Raw genomic sequence first — 20,753 nt, 5'->3', positions numbered from 1 at the left:
GTAGAAGAGTAGAATGATGGCTACCAGAGGCTGAGGATTAGAAAGCTGGGGAAAGGAGAGATGTTGATGAAGTGGGGTACGGAGTTTCAGTTGGACAGGAGAAATAGGTTCTCATGATCTGTTACACAGCACAGTGACTATAGTTAATAATTTATAAATCTTAGTACAAAGAAATAAGTTTTTTGACATGATAGATATGTTAATTTGCCTGATTTTTATCATTCCACGATGTATACATGTATTGAAACATCACATACCCCATAAATATATACAATTATTTATTAAAAATGAAATAAAACATAAAAAAGGATAATGGAATATCATGCTATGTGTGAGAGAGGAAATGGTCAAAAGATGGTGAGGGGGTATATAAGGACACAGGAACCAGCTTGAAGAGACTCTGCTGGCCAAATCTGGATTAATTTGAATACCAAGTATAGACCATTGGGAAAAAATAATTTCTAAGTTCATACTTACAATAATACATAGGTAAATAGGGAAGAAGAGGGAGGGGTCTTCCTTATAGTGGAATGCCAAGTGCTGACTGTTAGATGTTGGGGAGTAGGGCTGGAGTCGGAAAATAGTGCAGACGACTCTCACAAATACATGGAACAAAAAAGTTGCCGTATACATATGGCATAACAAATTCAAAATGAAGCAGAAGTAAACTATTGCTTAGGAATACATGCATATGTCATATAACACTAAAGAAAATAATGAGGATAATATATGATAGTGGTTGCTTCAGAAGGCATCTAGATATTGGTAATACTCTGTTTCTTTAGTAGTTTTAGGTTTCATGAATGCTCATTTTTAGCTTGTACATATTTTATATGTATACTCATACATAAACATGTATATTTATATATAAACATGTATATATTGAGACAATGTCTTGCTCTGTTGAGCAGGCTGGCATACAATGGCAAGATCTTAGCTGACTGTAGCCTTGAACTCCTGGGCTCCAGCAATCCTCCCGCCTCAGTCTCCCAAGTAGCTAGGACTACAGGTGTGCACTACCACACCAGCTAATTTTTATTATTTTTTACAGAGACGGAGTCTTGCTATATTGCCCAGGCTAGTCTCAAATTCCTGGCCTCAAGTAATCCTCCCACTTTGGCTTCCCAAAGTGCTGGGTGGGATTACAGGTGTGAGCCCACCACACCCAGCCTGTATAATTTTAAATAGAAAATGTTTCACAGTATAAACCTGAGCATAAAAAGGAATTATGAAGAATTATAGACTATAATTAATTCTTAGTTTTGAATTTGGGCCATGAGTCACTGCATTACATGGTCCCTCACATAAATATGGCAGTTTTGTTTTAGTAAAATATTGGAGATTGGTAACAGACACAGTAAAATATTGGAGATTGTTGGTTTTTAGCAAATAAGAGATGCTGTTATCAATCTTACCAAAAACACTTTACTAGTTTTTTGGGAAAGAAATAGTAAACAGTAAGTGCATAAAGTATTGCTGGAAAAATATGCAATATAAAACATTTTGTGGGTTGTCAGGTTTTGAAGTCGTTTAATTTTTATTAGCTTACCTATAATTTATACTTCTAAAGGTTTTATCATTTAATATATTTTTTTAATTTAAAAGTTTGTAACTAAAAGGATTTCAATCACCTACAAGACATTTTGAAAAGTTTAAAAGTATAATCTTCATAACATGTGCCTCAACATATCTTAATGTTAAAACAATAGGTGATACAGAGCAGGTTTTTAACATTGATCAACATAGAAGCAGATGCTTTGTTGGTAGAGCTCTTTACTCTGATTTTTATACTGTATTTAGTGCCATTGTTAATATTCTCTCCCACTTTATCTTGTATGAGACCCTGAGCTTGTTGATGATAATTTTGCTGTTTATAGTACCTTGATACCTTTCCAGAATTAATCTCTGAGGTGCCATATTCAATTTGTTTACAGATACCTTAGATAGAACTTTAGGAGACAAAAGGCATCTTGTGACTGTAGAAGTGGAAGCAAGGCCAATTGAAACAACATCTGTTATGCCAGTGATTGAGTATGCTGAAAGTATCCATGAAGGCCTTTTGAAGGTCTCCCAAGAGGCCATTGAAAATGGAATTCACAGCGCATGCCTCCAAGGTAAGGCACTCAAATGAGAGTAAGCATTAGTATCACACTCAACCATTTAATCACTCCTTATATTACAGATTATTTCAGTCTTTTTCCTAACTTTGTTAGTGTTTTCTCCCTATTCCTTTGCACTTCTTAGTTACTTCTCACTTCACATGTAGCATAGTATGATACAATTTTTTTCCCTTGTCTAGGACCATTGCTTGGATCCCCAATTCAGGATGTAGCAATTACTTTACATTCCCTGACAATTCATCCTGGCACCTCCACAACTATGATTTCTGCCTGTGTCTCAAGATGCGTGCAAAAGGTATAGAACTATTCTAATCCTTATGGCTTTAAGGTGACTCTTCTGAGTATAGTACCACTGATCTTGCAGACAGCTGTGTTTACAGAGCCTTATCTTGTGTCTTTGCCTCCTCAGCCTTGTGGTCAACAAGAGTTCTTATCATAGAGAATCTCTGATTTCTTAATCACCAGGTTTTTATTTCAAAGAGGATCTTAGAAATTACTATGTAACATGGATTGTTATTGGAATATACTCTGATAAAGAGGCAAGCTTCCTTAAGCGACATTTCTGCTTTCCCCATCCCTGACAGACAGCTATTAGAGGCAAGCATGCTGGGTTTGAGTCAGATTTGAGATTAGCTTGGCCCAAAATGGACTGTAATCTAAAGAACATTGAAGATCCAATATTGGTTCCAGTTTTGGAGATTGTTATTCAAATAAGATTGCTTTAGTGCTTGCTTCAGCAGCACATACACTAAAATTGGAACGATACAGAGAAGATTAGCATGGCCTTGCACAAGGATGACATGCAAATTCGTGCAGAGTTCCATATATTTCTCTATTTATATTAAATTACAAGATTGCTTTAATCAAGGACCATTGAAACCAGTTAAGTCCCAGTGAATAACAGATTCAGGCTAAGCACCTTCTCTTCTCAAAGCATCAAGCAATGTGGTCTTCTTGGTGTGGTTATCTGGGGAGTTTGTCCTTAAGTGTCGTGGACCCTCTGCTTCCTGCCTCATTAACCTACCAGAACTGGATTAACTCCGAGGAATGTGGTATGCTGAATGCTGATTCCATGCATTCTTCTCAGCATTGAACTACCCTAATTTTTTAGGTGATTGCTTTTGCATTATTTATACTTGGTTTTATAGCCATTTTTTAATACTTGGACTGTGTTTGAGACCCAGTTTTCTGTAGTTTTATTTGAATCCATAATTACAAAGTTAATTTAAGTATTCCAAACCCCTAACCTAAGAAAGCCAAACTTAATATCTCTTTGACATGAGTCTAAATTTATACTTCTTAAAAAGCTTTTTTGATTAAAACAAAGCTTTGAAAAAAGTTTAAATATTGTTCACCTAAGAGTATGTTAGAAATGTTACCTGCAAAGTAGTTATGACGATATTGTTGAGAAAATTCACTCTCAAGTAATTTTTAATTTTTTTTTTTTTTTTTTTAAGAGACAAGGTCTCACTATGTTGCCCAGGCTGGTCTTGAACTCCTGGGCTCAAGCAGTCTGCCCACCTCAGCCTCCCAAACCCAAAGTGCTAGGATTACAGGTGTAAGCCACCATGCCCATCCCCAAGTAATTTTTAAAGTTTCTCTGGAAATTGGTTTTAATATTGAAACTAAGGTAATCTGAAAAATAATGCAGTTTCTAAATTGACCCCAAGCCCTCAATATATTGGCCTGTCCTTCAAAATGTAATATGCCTTCTAAAAATAAAGTCTGCATTTCCATGTTCATTTGCCTTTTTAATAAGATTATGTCAGAGAACAAGAATTAACTTTATGGGGGCTTACATTTAGTCATTAGTTTTAATTCATTACTTCAAACAAAACACTCCTAATAGAAGTACTGCTACCCTTGTTAAGCTTCTTCTAATGGGGAATCTCCTTCTTTCTGCTTGTAAGTGCTTCATGTATTTATTGAGTCATCTGTGTTGTGCTTGTAGTTCACCAGGCATTGAGAAGGACACAAATAGGATTATATTTTACTCTACCTAAAGGAGCTTGTGATTTCATAAGGGAATTAAATAGAGCCAAAGTATTAGATAAAATGGGTGAATGCCATGAAAGTAGGAAGCAGGGAATTGGGGAGGATTCTTGGAAAGGTTTATATTTGAGCTGAGATGATTTTGGAGGACGTGAGCATGGTAGGGGACATTCCAGACACAGATAAGAGTCCTTTTAACTGTAGTATCAGATGAAGGCAGGGGAGTTGTGTGTTGAAAAAGTAAAATGGTGTCAGACTGTAGAGAAAACTTCAAAAACTACATTAAAGAGTTTGAACTTTGTTCTGAGAATGGTGGAGCATAATTTAAAGGTTTTGAAGAGAGAAGTATCAAAGTACAGAAGGGATTTGAATAGGGAAGAGATAGTAGAGGACAGGAAATGGACTAAGTTTGACCTAGGATACCAGCAATAGGAATGGGAAAAACAAAAAAATCTTACAGCTTACTTGGGGAAAAGGAAGTCAAAGGTGAACTGAAGACTACTGATGTCATCATCAGAAAAAGGGATGTGCGTAGAAGTGTGTGGAAAAGAAAATGATGAGCTCAGTGTGGGACATGTTGGAGAGCTGCCTGATATTCAGACACTATCCCAAAGCAGGCCAATGTAGTACAGGACTGGAGCACTCAAACTATGGGCTGCAGAAGATTTAAAGTTTTTGAGGAAGCCATGTTGAAGGCGTTTTTGAAGCCCTCCAGATAGGTAATATTGACAGGAAAAGATAGTGAAAAGAGAACTAAGAACAGTTCTGTGAGCATGGTATGCCCTAGTTAGATATGCAGAATTCAATCTTTCTTTGTTTTAGGATTTTTTTCTCTTAATTTTTACATCCTTTTCAATTCCATTATTTTATTCTGAAAGACATTTTCAGTTTCCACATTCTTTATATATGCATGTTCTTCTTGGCCTTTGAAATCTAAGATTCTAAATAAGAAAAGATTTTACATAATGTTTCTACTACCTTATTGCACTAAATTTTTCCTTTTTTTTAAGCTCTCCCCTTTATTGCTGTCTCTGGCATGTGGCATGGCATGGACTGTAATTATAGACATCAGGAACAAAAACATGAGGTTTAAATAAGAACAAATGAATCTTTGAAAGGGAAGGACTTTCTGTGACTCTGACCACATGTTCACAGGCATTTTTTATAAACATCCCCTTGCATCATACCATACAAAAGATCTATAAATTCTGTTATCATGCTTATTATACAAGCAAATATTATAGTTGTTGACATCTTATAAAACGTTACCTTTAAAGAGAGAGTTAAAGCAAGCTTATGTCTTTTTGTATGAGCTCTAGGCTGTATTTATTTTAAGTTTTTATTTATGAAAGATAAGTTAACATTCTTTAATTTCTTTAGGCTCTGAAGAAAGCTGATAAGCAAGTTTTGGAGCCTCTGATGAATCTTGAGGTTACAGTAGCTAGAGATTATCTCAGCCCTGTCCTGGCAGATCTGGCACAAAGAAGAGGAAACATTCAGGAAATTCAGACTCGCCAGGACAACAAAGTTGTTATTGGATTTGTTCCCTTAGCAGAAATTATGGTAGGTACTTTGTAACTGAAAAGTACATATTCTTCTTAATTCAGGGGATATAATATGCCAATGAATAGACAATCAATAACCTGAAAGAAACATTAAGGCTTTGATTTAGAGAATACATGTTAAGTTTCAACCAGCAGGAATGGTGGTTGAATTTAAATTGTTGGCAAAATCCAGGGATTATAGCACTATAAGGGGGTATTTACAGTCCCAAAATGTGGTACCAGCCTATATGACCATTTTTTCCCTGCCAAGCATTTATCTTACTTCCACCATTGCCAGTTTTAAGGCAAGTTATCATTCTTCTCCCCTGTCAGTCAGCCTCTTCTGCTCCAGGACAGGACAGGACAGGCACCTGGGTTGCCAGCACAGTAGTAGGAAGGGCAGAGCCATCTAACAAATACATCTGTAGCGCACTTGCACTACTCTGCTTTCTGTCCTCAATATTTTTATATCCACCTTACCCTGAAAAATGTTAAATGATCTGTTTGAAGGAAGTGATATGGCTAAGCCACAAAGGTGGCAACATCACTTTTCCCTAACAGTCAAAAGATAATCAGCAGGAAGAGAAACTTGAGGCTTAAATTTGATAATATAAATGACTTAAATTATTTTGATTAGGGTTATTCAACTGTGCTTCGAACGCTAACATCAGGCTCAGCTACTTTTGCCTTAGAACTATCTACTTATCAAGCCATGAATCCTCAAGATCAAAATACACTGCTCAACCGGAGAAGTGGTTTGACTTAAATGTTTTAGTTTTTGGAGAGAAATTCAGGAGCACCTAGCTACTTCATTTTCAGTAAGAACAATTTTTATTGCTTTATTTATTGGACGAATAAAGTACTGTTTCAGTACATTCAGAGAACTAGATAAAAGATATAACTTAAGCTTTGATAGTGGCACTGGAGCCACCCGTTTTAATTTATATAATGAGAAATGTGCTTTGTTGTTTAAAGCCACTGTACCTGAATCATGCTGTTCATCTATGAAGTTATTACTATAAGTAGCCTTCGGAAGAGTGGTATCACGAAGTCGTGTTTCTTTTGTGTCTTTAAGCTTGTCTCACGAGAAAGATGCCAGGCCTCTATATGTAATAAGATAGAGGGTCAAAGGTTCAATCAATAAAAATATTTTATTTAAAAAACAGTCTAATATCTTATTTTACATGATTTCAAAATAAAGTTGATTGTAGTACAGATTGCTGTGGCCTTTTTCCTCTCCATTTTTTACATGTTCTCATGGTTACAATATCCAGCATAAAGAGGTTGTGCAGCTATTCCACGTCTGTAGATAACATGAATAAAGATATTTTAGATTGATATGATTGATATCATTCATGTCATCTTAGAAACTTAAATTAGAATCACTAAATCACAGCATTACTGAAAATAAGAGAAGAAAATTGGAGTTCTAAGTTACACCAAAATTTTTTGTACCTATAAAACAGTCACAAGTCTGAATATATCTTCTTTACAGGTATTATTACCTACAGGTATTATTACTTACAAAAACATAATTCCTGGTTTCTTCTAATTACTATTTGTTAGGTAACATACATTTCTGTTTATAGCAAAAGAAACTAACACTGAATAAGAAAGTTAAAAATCACACTGGACTTAATAGTATCCTAGCTTGAGAAATAAGTATTTCTTACTCGACCATCCTGCAGCGGTGCCTTGTCAGTCTCTCATAGGCGTCATCCATATCTCTGACATCTTTGGAACTCCAGAGTCTCTCACCAACAGCACTTGCCCGAGGCCTAAAATTTAAATCACACATCCCCCAAAGCAGTTTAAATTTATGTTTAGTACTTTTGTGTTTAGACGGAGAAGGAAAGCTAAGGCACCTTAATTCTTAAATGTTATCATGTAAATCCCATACCATAATCTTGGAGTGAGGTTAGTTGCATCCACATATTCTCCCCATAGACAAGCTTCTCCACCAATGAAAAGTTGTTTCTGTTCCTGAGTACCTAAATTAAAATCACTGAATTGATATAAGTTCAGAAGTTCAAAGCTTGTACACAGAGGCAATATTAACTTCAAGATTTGTTTCCTCGGTCTTTATCCTAGGGCAACATTTCTCGCCTGTGGTTAGCAGGACCTTGGGAGATGCTAATGGTTTGTGGCACAAAAAAGATGGCCCCTCTCTTCACCGCCCCCCCAAAAATGGTTGCAAACTTTATCCCCAGCCCTGACCCACGGTTCACAGCACGTGTTAGCACCATAGATTAATGTAGTGGGCCAGTATTAAACAATTTTATTTTGGTTTTATGCAGACTTATCTGGACACCAGAAACCATTTTTCAAATCCCTGGTTGCCTACTTAGTAGTGTGCCAGGGAATATAAGTTGGAATAGTTTTTTACTGGACTGTGACCACCATGCCTGCCTTAATTTCTACCTCTTGGCATTTAAAACAGAAATTGAATTTTTTTTTTTTTTTTTTTTGAGACGGAGTCTTGCTTGGTCACCCAGGCTGAAATGCAGTGGCGTGATCTTGGCTCACTGCAACCTCCACCTCCTGGGTTCAAACAGTTCTCTGCCTCAGCCTCCCGAATAGCTGGGATTACAGGTACCCACCACCACGTCCGGTTAATTTTTGTATTTTTAGTAGAGACAGAATTTCACCATCTTGGCCAGGCTGGTCTTGAACTCCTGACCTCATGATCCACCTGCCTCAGCCTCCCAAAGTGCTGGGATTACAGGCGTGAGCCACCGTGCCCAGCCACTTAATGCTTTTTAAAAATCAGTAATTATCGCTTTTTGGTCCTCATAAAATGCATTGTATATAAAATTATCAATTCTTAATAGACCTATGGTTTTGAAACTTTTTTAAATAGCAAAATCCTTTTTCAATGATTTTGCACTAAAGGCTAATGTACAAAATTGGACAAACTAGAATGTTTTACATGAAGGGGATCTGAGAGCCTGAAGCTCCACCCTTCAGATGTCCCCTCCTGTCCCATCCACCCAGGATTCTGCTCCTCAGAATCCTAAGACAACACAGCCTGAAATTCATTGAACTAAAACTATAGCTTTGCTTAGTGTCTTACATTGGAGAAGCAGTTCAGAAGAGGGCATATGCGGTTAATGCAATCAAATAGCTTTAGAATGTAGAGAGTGAGGAGCCATCATTGAAAATGGACACAAAATCTAAGGGGATCTATAATACTTTTGAAGTTCTTGAATTTAGGCAACTGTATGGTTTCTTGAGAGTTTAAAATGATACTGAGCTTTAAAAAAAGTACATAAAATCAAGGATCAAACATAAAAGAGAGTTGGTAGGTAATATCTAGGTAAGGATTTCTGGGGTGGGAGGTTAGGCAAGAAAACTCATAAAACAAAGGTAACAATGGTTGCTTCACTTACCATCAGCCTCACAGTAACCCACAACACTTGGACCAGCTGCTTCACTTACCACCAAAATCAAGAGGTTCCACTTTATAGTATTTCCTCCAATCTTGTCCATAACTAATCAAATCTAAGTACCAAGGAGCAGAAAGGATTACAGGGAAGCCAGACGCCGTGACTCTACTGAGTTCCTCAGGATACGCGCTGTCTTTCCATACTTCAACTATTGTGCCCGGCGCAAGCTATTAATGTTACAAATTGCAATACATATTATTAGGCCTAGAACAGTAGATGAAATTGAAAGTTTAAGGCATTATTACTAGGAACATATTTTTCTAAGATCCTTAAGAAAAATCTGCATTTTCTTTTTCCCCTTTTCTTCAGAGTTAGTGCCATGTGATACTCATTTTAGGGACTTAAAAGTTTCATCAACCTTAGGTTTGAATATTTAACTTTTGCTTATATATGGATATCACATAGGTTCAGTTAACTAAGGCTAAGACTTGCATTTTAGTCTTATTTCTACCAAACTTACCTTGGAATTATGAGGTCCAAAGTGGTCACTAACCACACTGGAAAGGTAATACTAGTAGTTAGACTTGCAAATTCCCAGTTGCCCCAAGAAAAATTAAGTCTCTTATATTGATCAGATGCAGTCTTCACAATGCTCACCTTTGCTTTATCATCGAAAACCTCCTGCCAGACAATGGATCCCTTGTTTATGGTTGCAATAATATCCAAAACTCTAGTATTACAAAAAAATTATAGTTATTTTAGATCACAAGCTTAACAATATATTTAAAACATGTACATTTTCTACCAAGGATTTCTTGCGTTTTGAGAGGTGCCTTTTAGTATAGTACAGCTTTATAGCAGAAGCAGCTCAAGTTGGGAAGTGTCACAAGTAGTTCCTCCTTTTTAGCACTTGATACAGAACGTAACATAGTATGGGGGTTTAATAATCATTTGCTGAATGAATGAGTTAAACATGCCCCTAAGATAGGAAGAAGTGGCCTCAAATTGAGTTGGTAGGCAACTCAGGAAATTGTACAAACAGCAATCTTATAATTTTATGGCTGTCTTAAAATGGTAGGGACCATTATCTAGCCTGTCATATCACATAAATTACATGTAACAGTTACTGACAATCAGTCCACAAATATTTACAGATATTTACACAATGCCAGGTGCTCTGCAGATAAATAAATGCATCACACAAAAAGCTGAATAGGCAAAGGCTGGAACCTGGGCTTGCCAAATAAATGGTACAGCATAAGGGTTGGCAACTACAGCTTGCAAGCTGTTTTTGTATGTCTCATGGGCTAAGAATGGTTTTTATATTTGTAAAGCATTTTTTTTTTAAGTTTTAAAATTTGAGTTTTTTTAAGTTAAAAAAAAATTGTATGTGGCCCATGGGCAATTGTATGTGGCCCATGAAGCCTAAAATCTTTACTCTCTGACCCTTTACAGAGAAAGCTTGCCAATCCCTCTAGAGCAGCACGGTCTAGTAGAACTTCCTGGGATGGAAATGTGTATATATATGCACTTTTCAGTAAGGCAGTCACTAGCCTCAGCTGGCTACTGAACACTTGACATGTGGCTAATGCAACTGAGTAGCTGAATTTTTAACTTTCATTAATTTTAATTAATTTACATATGGACAGACACCTGTGGCTATGGCTACTGTATTGGGTAGCACAGGTATAATAGTAAAATAAATGCTCCTGGAATTGAAAAAATGAAATGAATTCCAGGGGCTGGATGGTAGTGAAGACATCACAGGGTAGCCAGGGCTTCAAGCTAGTTTTATTTATTTACTTACTGATGGATTGATTGATTGATTGAGACAGTCTCACTCTGTTGCCTAGGCTGGAGTGCAGTGGTGCGATCTTGGCTCACTGCAACCTCCACCTCCCAGGAGATTCTCCCTCAGCCTCCCAAGTAGCTGGGATTACAGGCACCTGCCACCACGCCTGGCTAATTTTTGTATTTTTAGTAGAGATGGGGTTTCACCATGTTGGCTAGGCTGGTCTCGAACTCCTGGCCTCCGGTCATCCACCTGCCTCGGCCTCCCAAAGTGCTGGGATTACAGGCGTGAGCCACCATGCCCAGCCCAAGCTGAGTTTTTAGAACAGATGACTGCCCTTCCTATATTTCAACAGCTATTGGAAAATACTTGGAGTCACCATGTTACTGATTTAAAGCAAGCAGTGGGTATTGCTTCCTTTAGTGATTTTTCACATCTACACTTAGGCAAAGGATGTAGAGAAAATGTAAAAATAAAGCACATTACTAAATAAACTTTTACAAAAAGCATTAATACAGAAATAGGCTTTCAAACAACTTACTTTTGAATGTAGAAAGATTCTAGTTTTTTAAAATCTGTGCCAAAGCCTTTTTGCCTCATGAAATCTTGAATTTTTGGATTTGATTCCCTAAAGCAAAAAGTGATTAAAATTTCATTAAAGTTTGATATGCTCAGTTTATTATTTAGAGCAGTATATATGCCTAACATCAGTTGTGCAGACTTAAAACTATTAAAGTTTGTAGGTAGTAAAAAGAAGCCTAAAAACTTAATTATAAGTTATCTTAATTATCCATTGCAAACAATTTTTTCAAGAAGCTGATTTCCTGTAAAAATGGCTTTCTTTACCTTACCACCTTTCTCCTCCATCTAAAGCTATTTGCAGAGAGAATTTTTATTTGAAAAATCTTTCCTATTTAATCATTGATTGCCCTCTTTCACTAAAGGTGTTCTCATTTCACAGTAGTCTTTTTTTGAATCTCCATTTTCTTCTGCATCTTGTTTTTCCTCAAGCTTTACTTTGCCATACCAAAATGTATATTCTACAAAAATCTACCATCTCAGGAGTCATGTTGCCCAGTTTAAACCCTTACAAGCAGGCATGTTACTCTTAAGTCTTCCTTATGGTGTGGAGCCCTCTACAGCTACTTCAATGCAACAGGTTTTTTATTCCATATATATATATTTTTTTTGAGATGGAGTCTCACACTGTCACTCAGTCTGGAGTACAGTGGCATGATCTCAGCTCACTGCAATCTCTTCCTCCCAGGTTCAAGAGATTCTCCTGCCTAAGCCTCCCGAGTAGCTGGGATTACAGGTACCTGCTACCATGCCCAGCTAAATTTTGTATTTTTAGTAGAGATGGGGTTTCACCATGTTGGCCAGGCTGGTCTTGAACTCCTGACTTCAGGTGATCTGCCTGCCTCTGCCACCACACCCAGCCTCTCTTTTTTTTTTTTTAAAGGGGTTTTAAGGAATCATCTTACCAACATTTAAATTCCACTTCATCTCCTCCCAAATGAATGAATTGATCTGGAAACACCTCACTAATTTCTTTGAAAAATCTAGTAAGGAAGCTGTATGTTGTATTCAGAGTAGGGTTTATAGGTCCAAAAGAGTCCAACTTGTTTTGTCTACTGTAACACGGAGTCAGGAGGTCTTTCTGACCTAGAAGAAAATATTAAGATTCTTTTTAAAAGAAGTGTACTCATTATAAAGATCTGGTTTTCCACATGATTTTACTATGTCATTTTATTGAAGCTACAAGATTTTATACACAAAAGATGAACATGTTTACTAAGAGCTAGTAATTTCTTCCAAATAAGAAGGAATTGTTTCCTGAATCCTGTCTCTTTGCCTCTTTGTTTCCCATTATATCTGAGATTTTATCTACGTCAAATGTTAGTAACTCCCAAATCTTCAGCTTGCCTCAACCCTTTTTCTTGAGCTTCAATTCGTATTTCAAATTCCCTGCTGGACACAACTGGATATCCTAGCTGTACTTCAAATATAAGCTAACAAAAAAACAACATCTGCAGTCCCTAACCTCCCTTCTCTAGCTTCTCCTGATTTTCGTATTCTAATAAGGGTACCATCATCATCCTAGAGTATATACTTCCTCTCTCCTGGAGTCCATCAGTTGCCAAATTCTATGGATATTTCCAGAATGTCTCTCAGTTCTGTCCATTATTTTACATTCCCACTATCACCCTCCTGGTCCAGAACTCCAATCTGTCACTTTCCCAAAGGTTTTCCCAAAGTGTGGTTCCCATCATGTTACTCCTCTGCTCAGAAATTTTCACTGGTTTCCAGTGTGTCCTAATGAAGTTCACATTCCTCACCAAAGGCCCGCTAATGTGCTTTTCCAGATTTACCTCTTACTATTCCCCATGTCTACTCTAATAATATTGAGCAATTATAAATGCTTGGTACTGTGCTATGTGCTTTACATTATTTAATTCTCAAAAAAATTACATGATAGCTACTACTAATTCTCATTTTAGAGATGGAGAAACTGAAGATGGGCTATTGTAACTTGCCCAAGGTCACCTAGTTTATAATGGCAGAAGCAAGATTCAAACCCAAGCTGTCTGGCTCCAAAGCCAAAGTTCTTAATCACCACCCTATAATGCCTCCTACTCTGCTACGCTCTACTCCAGCTACATACTTGTCAAGCATATCTTACACTTTTTGCACACATTTCCTTATGCCATTTCCTCTACCAGAAACATGAATATATTCTGTGATCACTCAAAAGCATTTTAAGTGTTACCTCATCTATGAAACCATTTCTTGAATTCACTTATCATGTTCTACTTTTTGTAATCACTTTTTGTTTTCTTTTATTCCCTTTTTTATACTTTAGGCAGTACCTAATCACAATGACTTGCTCACAATAGACACAGAGTAGCTATTGAATTGTATCTGTCAATAGTGTTACTGATAGGCCAATCACAATTAAGAACAAAATGAGCAAACACTAGGTCATAAAATAAGAAATGCAATACCTCAAATATTCACTTTTGCAACTTATAAAATACAACTCCTGGCCAGGCGCAGTGGCTCACACCTATAATCCCAACACTTTGGGAGGCCAAGGCGGGCCGATCATGAGGAGGGGAGATCAAGACCATCCTGGCTAACACGGTGAAACCCCATCTCTACTAAAAATACAAAATATTAGCGTGGTGGTGGGCGCCTGTAGTCCCACTCAGTAGGCTGAGGCAGGAGAATCGCTTGAACCTGGGAGGCAGAGGTTGCAGTGAGCCAAAATCATGCCACCGCACTCCAGCCTGGGCAACGGAGTGAGACTCCATCTCAAAAAACAAAACAAAACAAAAACAAAAATTAGCTGGGCATGGTGGCGCATGCCTGTAGTCTCAGCTACTCGGGAGGCTGAGGCAGGAGAATCGCTTGATCCTGGGAGGTGGGTTGCAGTGAGCCGAGATTGTACCACTGCACTCCAGCCTGGGTAACAGAGCAAGACTCCATCTCAAAAAATAAAAAATAAGATAAAATGAAATAAAATACAACTCCTTACCTTTTCCCCAAGATAGTGTATGCCCAGGGGTATCAAATTCTGGCAGGACTCGAATTCCTCGTAATCTGGCATATTCAATCACCATACGGACATCATTTGGTGTATAAACATGAGACAAAGAATAGCTTCCCTGTAAAAGCCATATTTATTCAAGTTAAAATGTACAACGTAGATCTGATCCTGGAAATTGTTAACAATTGTGTTTGCATTTGATATTTGACAGCTAATTTTTTCACTATGACAATGTATTAGTTTCATGTGATATTAGATGACTCATTTAAAAGTAATATAGTGCCATAGTTTCAGGAGTAGAAAATTTCAGAAAGAAAATTTCTACTAAGTCACACATACTCAAAGGATGATAGCCATTTTGGGGCTTTTGTCAAATCATTTGTTTACCATATTTTAGCAATAAATTCTCAGTATACTTTGAGCTAACCCCAGATTTACTGGTAGAAATATCTGTCTCCATCAGTGCCTCCTGTTTCAAGAGTGTCTACTATCATGCTGTTTCAACTTCCATGTAAGCATACAACAAAACAAATGTCTCCAAAGTGAAACTTCTGAAAACACTGCTCTTGTCAATTTTAGAGTCAAAATGTACACCTTATTACAAAGCATAGCTGTTGTCCTTCAAAGGACTATCAGCTTGAATTACTATCAGCTTGAAAAATTCCCATACAGACTATAGAATAGTGACTTGGCTTTTTTTAATGATTACCTCAGTCCCTTTATAGGTCACTTGAAAAATTAGAACTCAATACTGTTTGTAACTAAAGTTGTGAGCTGTTCCTTAGCACATTTCTCAAACTATGGCCTATAAAAGTGCTCAATTGCGGAAAAGCAGTCTTGTCTCCCAGCACTGCAAATCAAATTTCTATCAACACTAGATTTAACTACCAGTTTATAGTAAATACAGGGACATGTTAATTGACACTATGGGGTGCAATCAGCAAAACCCAGCCTGTGGGAAACTGTAGGACACATGACTCAGTTTCTTCAACAACAATTACAGGAGAAAAAGGTGGGAAGAGGGGACCTGTAGATCAAAAGAGAATTACTAGACATATTAACTCACCACAATTATGGGGCTTATTTGTATCCCACTGCAAATTTTTAAAAATAATTTTTTTAAATAAGAGGAAAAGACTCTTGGAGAAATGTGAATATGGATTGGCTGTCCAGATTACTGTTAATTTTTTAGCTGCAATCATGTATTATGGTTACTTTTTCTCAAAGAACAGGCCTTTTTACAGTGAGATACAATGATGGATTTTATTCAAAGCAACAGGATGGGGCAGGGCTTGTCTGCAGGAGTTTAAGTGATACAAGGTTGACCATGTATTCATGTTTGAACCTGCATGATGAGAACATGGGAGTTCATTAAACTATTCTGTATCTGTATATATTTGAAATTTGCCATAATAAAAAGTAAAACAAAAGGAAACAAAAACACAAGTGCTATCAGCACATTTTAGCCTACATACCTAACATTGGAGAAAGTTTTGGAATTACGGCCGGAGGACAGAATTTAGAGTCCTGGCTCTGTCCCTTCCTAACCACAACTTTACACAAGGTGCATCATTTCTCTGGATGTCAGGTACCTTCTTTGTATTATTACAGGGGTATTAAACTAGGGGACACTGAGGGTCCCTCCCAGCTCCACTGGTCCATGATACAGTCAATTTGAACACTGTTAACTGAGACTACCATTATTTCCTAAGAAAACACTCTCACCTCTAAAATTCCCTACTTCATATAGTTTCTCAGAGAGAAAAACAGTCATTTATGGATTTCCAAACAATTATGTTTAAAACAAATACACTGTTGGACAACTTGATAAATATATTATCTTAACCATATGTAATTTGAGAATTATTCAGGGCTTCTACCTTGTTAAATTTCGATTTATGCTTCCCCAGAGATTGTTTATATTCACAATAACAATTACAGTAACCGTTATAACAATAACAAAAAACAGTTTTATGGATGTAAAATGCTAAGTCACAGCCAAAAAAAATTAAAAACCATAAACATCTGATCTTTACACTTTGATTCTATCCATAAGAACAAACATTTAAGCTACAAACTTGTAATGAAACTATACCCAACGTTTTTGTAGACAGAGTACAATACAATTTACTCACTTTATTGCTTAACTCAGGAAAAGCGATGCTCTGATACGGGAAAGACTGGTCATCAACTATGTGCCAGTGAAGAACATTAAACTTATTAAAAGCCATGGCATCCTGCAAGCAAACATATTTAAAAATTATATACTGCAAATATCATATACAATCCATATTACTTATCTACATTTGGAATTGCTTCCAATATGTCTGCTTCCTTTAAAACTAATTTTTTTCTTTTGAGACAGGGTCTCACTCCATTGCCCAGGCTGGAGTACAGTGGCATGATCTTGGCTCACTGCAGCCTTGACCTCCCAGTCTCAAGTGATCCTTCCACTTCAGCCTCATGAGTAGCTGGGACTACAGGCGCCCACCACCATGCCCAGGTAATTTTTGTATTTTTTGTCGAAACAGGGTTTTGCCATGTTGCCCCGGCTGGTCTGGAACTCCTGGGCTCAAGCCAACCACCCGCCTCGGCCTCCCAAAGTGCTGGGATTACAGGCATGAGCCACCACACCTGGCTAAAATTTATTTTTCAGCAAAGAAAGAATGAGAAGAAATAGAAATTCTTCATCATATATACTTCACATGACACGTCAGTATACAAAAAGCCTCTGGAGATGTTGTATTTATTCTAGACGGTGAGTTGTAACTTTGCTCTATGGGAGGAGAGCAAGATTCCCAATATGTAGTGGTCTGCCAAGAATGCAAAATCGTTCTTGGCTGCCACTGTGTTTGGGAATAGAGCAAAGAAAAAATGGAGCATTCATTTAAGTACCAGGACTTATAATTCCCACAGTTCTAAAATTTGAGTCCCAACCAAGAATTACATTGCAAACTCAATACAATTCTCCCTGAGAAATTTTTGGGCAAACTGAGTTATTAATTTTATATATACTCTAGAGGAATAACCAATATTTATGTAAAATATGAACACTATTTTTAAAAGATGAAAAACAATAAGGGAGAAGATTTGTCCAACAAGATCATCAAAACTTAAAGACTCCCTCTTCATCAAGGCTGAAGGGATTTGGCTGATGGAGTTAGGAAATCTTTTACATACAAGAAGATTGTGCAGATAAATATATTGAGGATAAAAGGAGGGTTTTCACTCTCAGAAAAGGGAGCCATAAATATAGGTGTTAATTGGAATTGAGCTTATTAATACAAACTCATGGTTTTTAACATAGACCAGGAGTTGGCAAACGTTTTACATAAAGGGCTAGACAGTAGATATTTTGGCTTTGCAAGCCATAGAGTCTGTTACACCTACTCCACTCTGCAATTGTAGAGTGAGACAATATGTAAACAAACGTATGTGGCTATATTCCTGTAAACTTTATTTGTGAGGCCAGACATGATGGCTCACACCTGTAACCCCAGTACTTTGGGAGGCTGAGGCAGGAAGATCGCTTGGGCCCAGGAGTTTGCGACCAGCCTGCATGACATAGTGAGACCCTATCTCTACTAAAAAATTTTTAAGAAATTAGCTGGGCATCGTGACATATGCCTATAGTCCCACCCATTCTGGAGGCTGAGGTGGGAGGAATGCTTGAGCCTGGGAGGTTGAGACTGCAGTAAGCTGAGCTCATACCTCTGCACTCCAGCCTGGGGGTGACAGCGAGACCAAAACCCCATGTTTGTGAAAACAGATGGTGAACTGGATTTGGCCTTTGGGGTATAGTTTGCCAACTCCTGATATAAACAGATACAGAAATAGGGAGAGATGTGTGTGTATTCATACAAACGTATACATACATAGGTACACACATGTTTTCTAGCTCTCTCTGCTCAGAGGGTCTATAAGCAATGACATCCTAGTAGCAATGAGCACACCTAGAGCCTAGATATTGGTTTCAAAATGTTGTTCACCACTAAAAGGGTTCCTTGAAGAAAAGTCTGAGGACACAGAAAAGACTGGGACAGGGAAGACGGGCCTGGAACATCATGTGCCAAAAAGTAAGAAAGTGCTCCAAAATTAAAGGGAACCTGCAAGGGATGTAAGAGGCAACTTAAGGACTTCCAGTGACCAAAGCTGGGATAATTTGACTATTAAACAAGAAAAGTGGCTGGGCACAGTGGCTCACGCCTGTAATCCCAGCACTTTGGGAGGCCAAGGCGGGTGGACCACCTGAGGCTAGGAGCTTGGGACCAGCCTTGCCAACATGGCGAAACCCCGTCTCTACTAAAAATACAAAAATTAGCTGGGCGTGGTGGCACAAGCCTGTAATCACAGCTACTCAGGAGGCTGAGGCAGGAGAATCGCTTGAACCTGGGAGGCAGAGGTTGCAGTGAGCTGAGACCGCACCATTGCACCCCAGCCTGGGCAACAAGAGCGAAACTCCGTCTCAAACAAACAAACAAACAGGGAAAGTAACAGATTACAATCCTGAATAACATAGTAACCCATGAGTCCACACTGATAAAAATAACGAATACTTAAATAAAAGAGAAGGGATTGCTCTACCTTACACTGAAATGCCTAGTAATAAACGATAGAAGGAATGATGGAATTAGAAGCATCACCATTTGGTAGCCACCTTAGTAATAACTGATTTAGGCAAGAACCATCTGTGGATGCTAAAACTAGTGAGTGAACGCTGGGTGAAGAATGGGATTTTACACGGTCTCAAGATTTCTTCCCACAAGATACTTAATTACTTGCTAAGTACAAAATGCTTTTTAATTAGCATCACAGTGGAGAAACCTGGCAGATGACATCTTAGGCAAGTTATAAGTGAACAATACCAGAAATGAAATAAATAAGACATTGTGTCACCTGATAAGCACTGAGAAGAACACAGCATCATTTCTGCTTTATTCCTGCCAAAAAGGCATAACTGAATCTTATCTTCTGGAAAATGGATAAGCTAAGGCATGCTCTACAAAGCAACTGGCCTATACTCTTCAAAAATGTCATGGTCTTAAAAGACAAGGAAAGATAGTCAGTTGCAGATTAATGGTGGCCAAAGAGACATACAAGTAAATGGAACACCTGATTTTGGATGGGACATGGAACCTATAAAAAAACATTGTTGGAACAATAGAAATTTGAATGGGGTCTGCGTATTAGATGCAGTATTGTGTCAATTTCCTGATTTTGATGGTTGTACTGAAGTTACTAAACGTCCTTTTGTTTAAGAAATTCATCCTGAAATATTAAGGGGGTATTGATGCATCATATGTGCCCATGTGGTTTAGAAAACATATTTTTAGAGAGGGAGAATAAAGCAAATATAGAGCTTAAATAAATTTAATATTTAATAAATACAATAAAAATTTTAAATTGGAGTATCTGGGTAAAGAGTATATAGGAGTTCTTTGCACACTATTTACAACTTTTCCCTAAGTTTAAGACTTCAAAATACAAACAAAAACAAAAATAAAAACTGCTAAAGCTATAGAAATTAAAACCACATGTACTGGCCCAAGAAGATAAACTAGTAAAGATTATGACTTCAGAAAGTAACTTCCGTATTTACTGGAATTTGGTATTTAATAATTATAACTGAATTTAGTATTTAGTAATTGTCACGGAAAGCAATAGGGAACTGTAGATTGCTCAGAAATGAGGGGATTACTGGCTAACCATTTGGAAAGTAAAATTAAAATGCCTAATAGGTTTGATACACTAAAGTAAATTCTAATAGAATCAAGAATTTAATAAGAAAAAGTATAATACTAAAATAAAATTTAAGAGGTTATTTTTATATTTATATCCTTATTGTAGAGAAGGATTCTCAGCATACTTCCCAAAGCCAAAAATGATAGAAAGGATAACATTGAAATATACTACTCCTTTAAAAAACTTGTGGCTGGGCATGGGTGGCTCATGCCTGTAATCCCAGCACTTTGAGAGGCCAAGGCAGGTGGATCGCCTGAGCTCAGGAGTTTAAGACCAACCTGGGAAATGTGGCAAAACCCCATCTCTTTAAAAAAAAAAAAAAAAAAAAATGTTAGCAGGGTTCTTTGCTAAAAAATAAAAATAAAAAAATTTTGCCAGGCATGGGGCTCATGCCTGTAATCTCAGCACTTCGGGAAGCTGAGGAAGTTAGATCACCTGAGGTCAGGAGTTTAAGATCAGCCTGGCCAACATGGTAAAACCCTGCCTCTACTAAAAATATAAAAATTAGCCAGGCGTGATGGCGGGCACCTGTAATCCCAGCTACTTAGGAGGCTGAGGCAGGAGAATCACTTGAATCCGAGAGGCAGAGGTTGCAGTGAGCTGAGACCGCACCATTGCACTCCAACC

The 20,753-nt window shown here is 37.5% G+C and overlaps 2 protein-coding genes and 1 non-coding gene across 3 annotated transcripts in view; 2 read left to right on the top strand and 1 right to left on the bottom strand.

Annotated features, from left to right (window-relative positions):
- Positions 1-6,873, top strand: part of GFM2 (GTP dependent ribosome recycling factor mitochondrial 2) — a gene marked incomplete at its 5' end in the record, with an annotated part of 42,869 nt that extends 35,996 nt beyond the window's left edge. The window contains 4 exon segments of the mRNA NM_001133172.1: positions 1,935-2,114; positions 2,300-2,415; positions 5,493-5,675; positions 6,294-6,873. Of these exon segments, the coding sequence (NP_001126644.1) occupies positions 1,935-2,114; positions 2,300-2,415; positions 5,493-5,675; positions 6,294-6,422 (608 nt within the window). The 3' untranslated portion in view covers positions 6,423-6,873.
- On the top strand, positions 2,845-2,950 carry LOC112133529 (U6 spliceosomal RNA). Its single transcript, XR_002915176.1, has one exon. It is a non-coding gene; the product is annotated as a U6 spliceosomal RNA (small nuclear RNA).
- Positions 6,789-20,753, bottom strand: part of HEXB (hexosaminidase subunit beta) — a 29,396-nt gene continuing 15,431 nt past the window's right edge. Inside the window, exons 6-14 of the mRNA XM_009240805.4 lie at positions 16,520-16,621; positions 14,373-14,502; positions 12,319-12,499; positions 11,376-11,462; positions 9,700-9,772; positions 9,095-9,269; positions 7,557-7,647; positions 7,330-7,434; positions 6,789-6,959 (exon numbers count right to left, since the gene is read on the bottom strand). Of these exons, the coding sequence (XP_009239080.4) occupies positions 6,902-6,959; positions 7,330-7,434; positions 7,557-7,647; positions 9,095-9,269; positions 9,700-9,772; positions 11,376-11,462; positions 12,319-12,499; positions 14,373-14,502; positions 16,520-16,621 (1,002 nt within the window). The 3' untranslated portion in view covers positions 6,789-6,901. The remainder of the gene's footprint in view (positions 6,960-7,329; positions 7,435-7,556; positions 7,648-9,094; positions 9,270-9,699; positions 9,773-11,375; positions 11,463-12,318; positions 12,500-14,372; positions 14,503-16,519; positions 16,622-20,753) is intronic.

This window comes from Pongo abelii, chromosome 4 (genome assembly GCF_028885655.2).
Source record: "Pongo abelii isolate AG06213 chromosome 4, NHGRI_mPonAbe1-v2.0_pri, whole genome shotgun sequence".
Classification (NCBI taxonomy): Eukaryota; Metazoa; Chordata; class Mammalia; order Primates; family Hominidae; genus Pongo; species Pongo abelii.
This window is presented reverse-complemented; position numbering and strand designations above follow the sequence as displayed.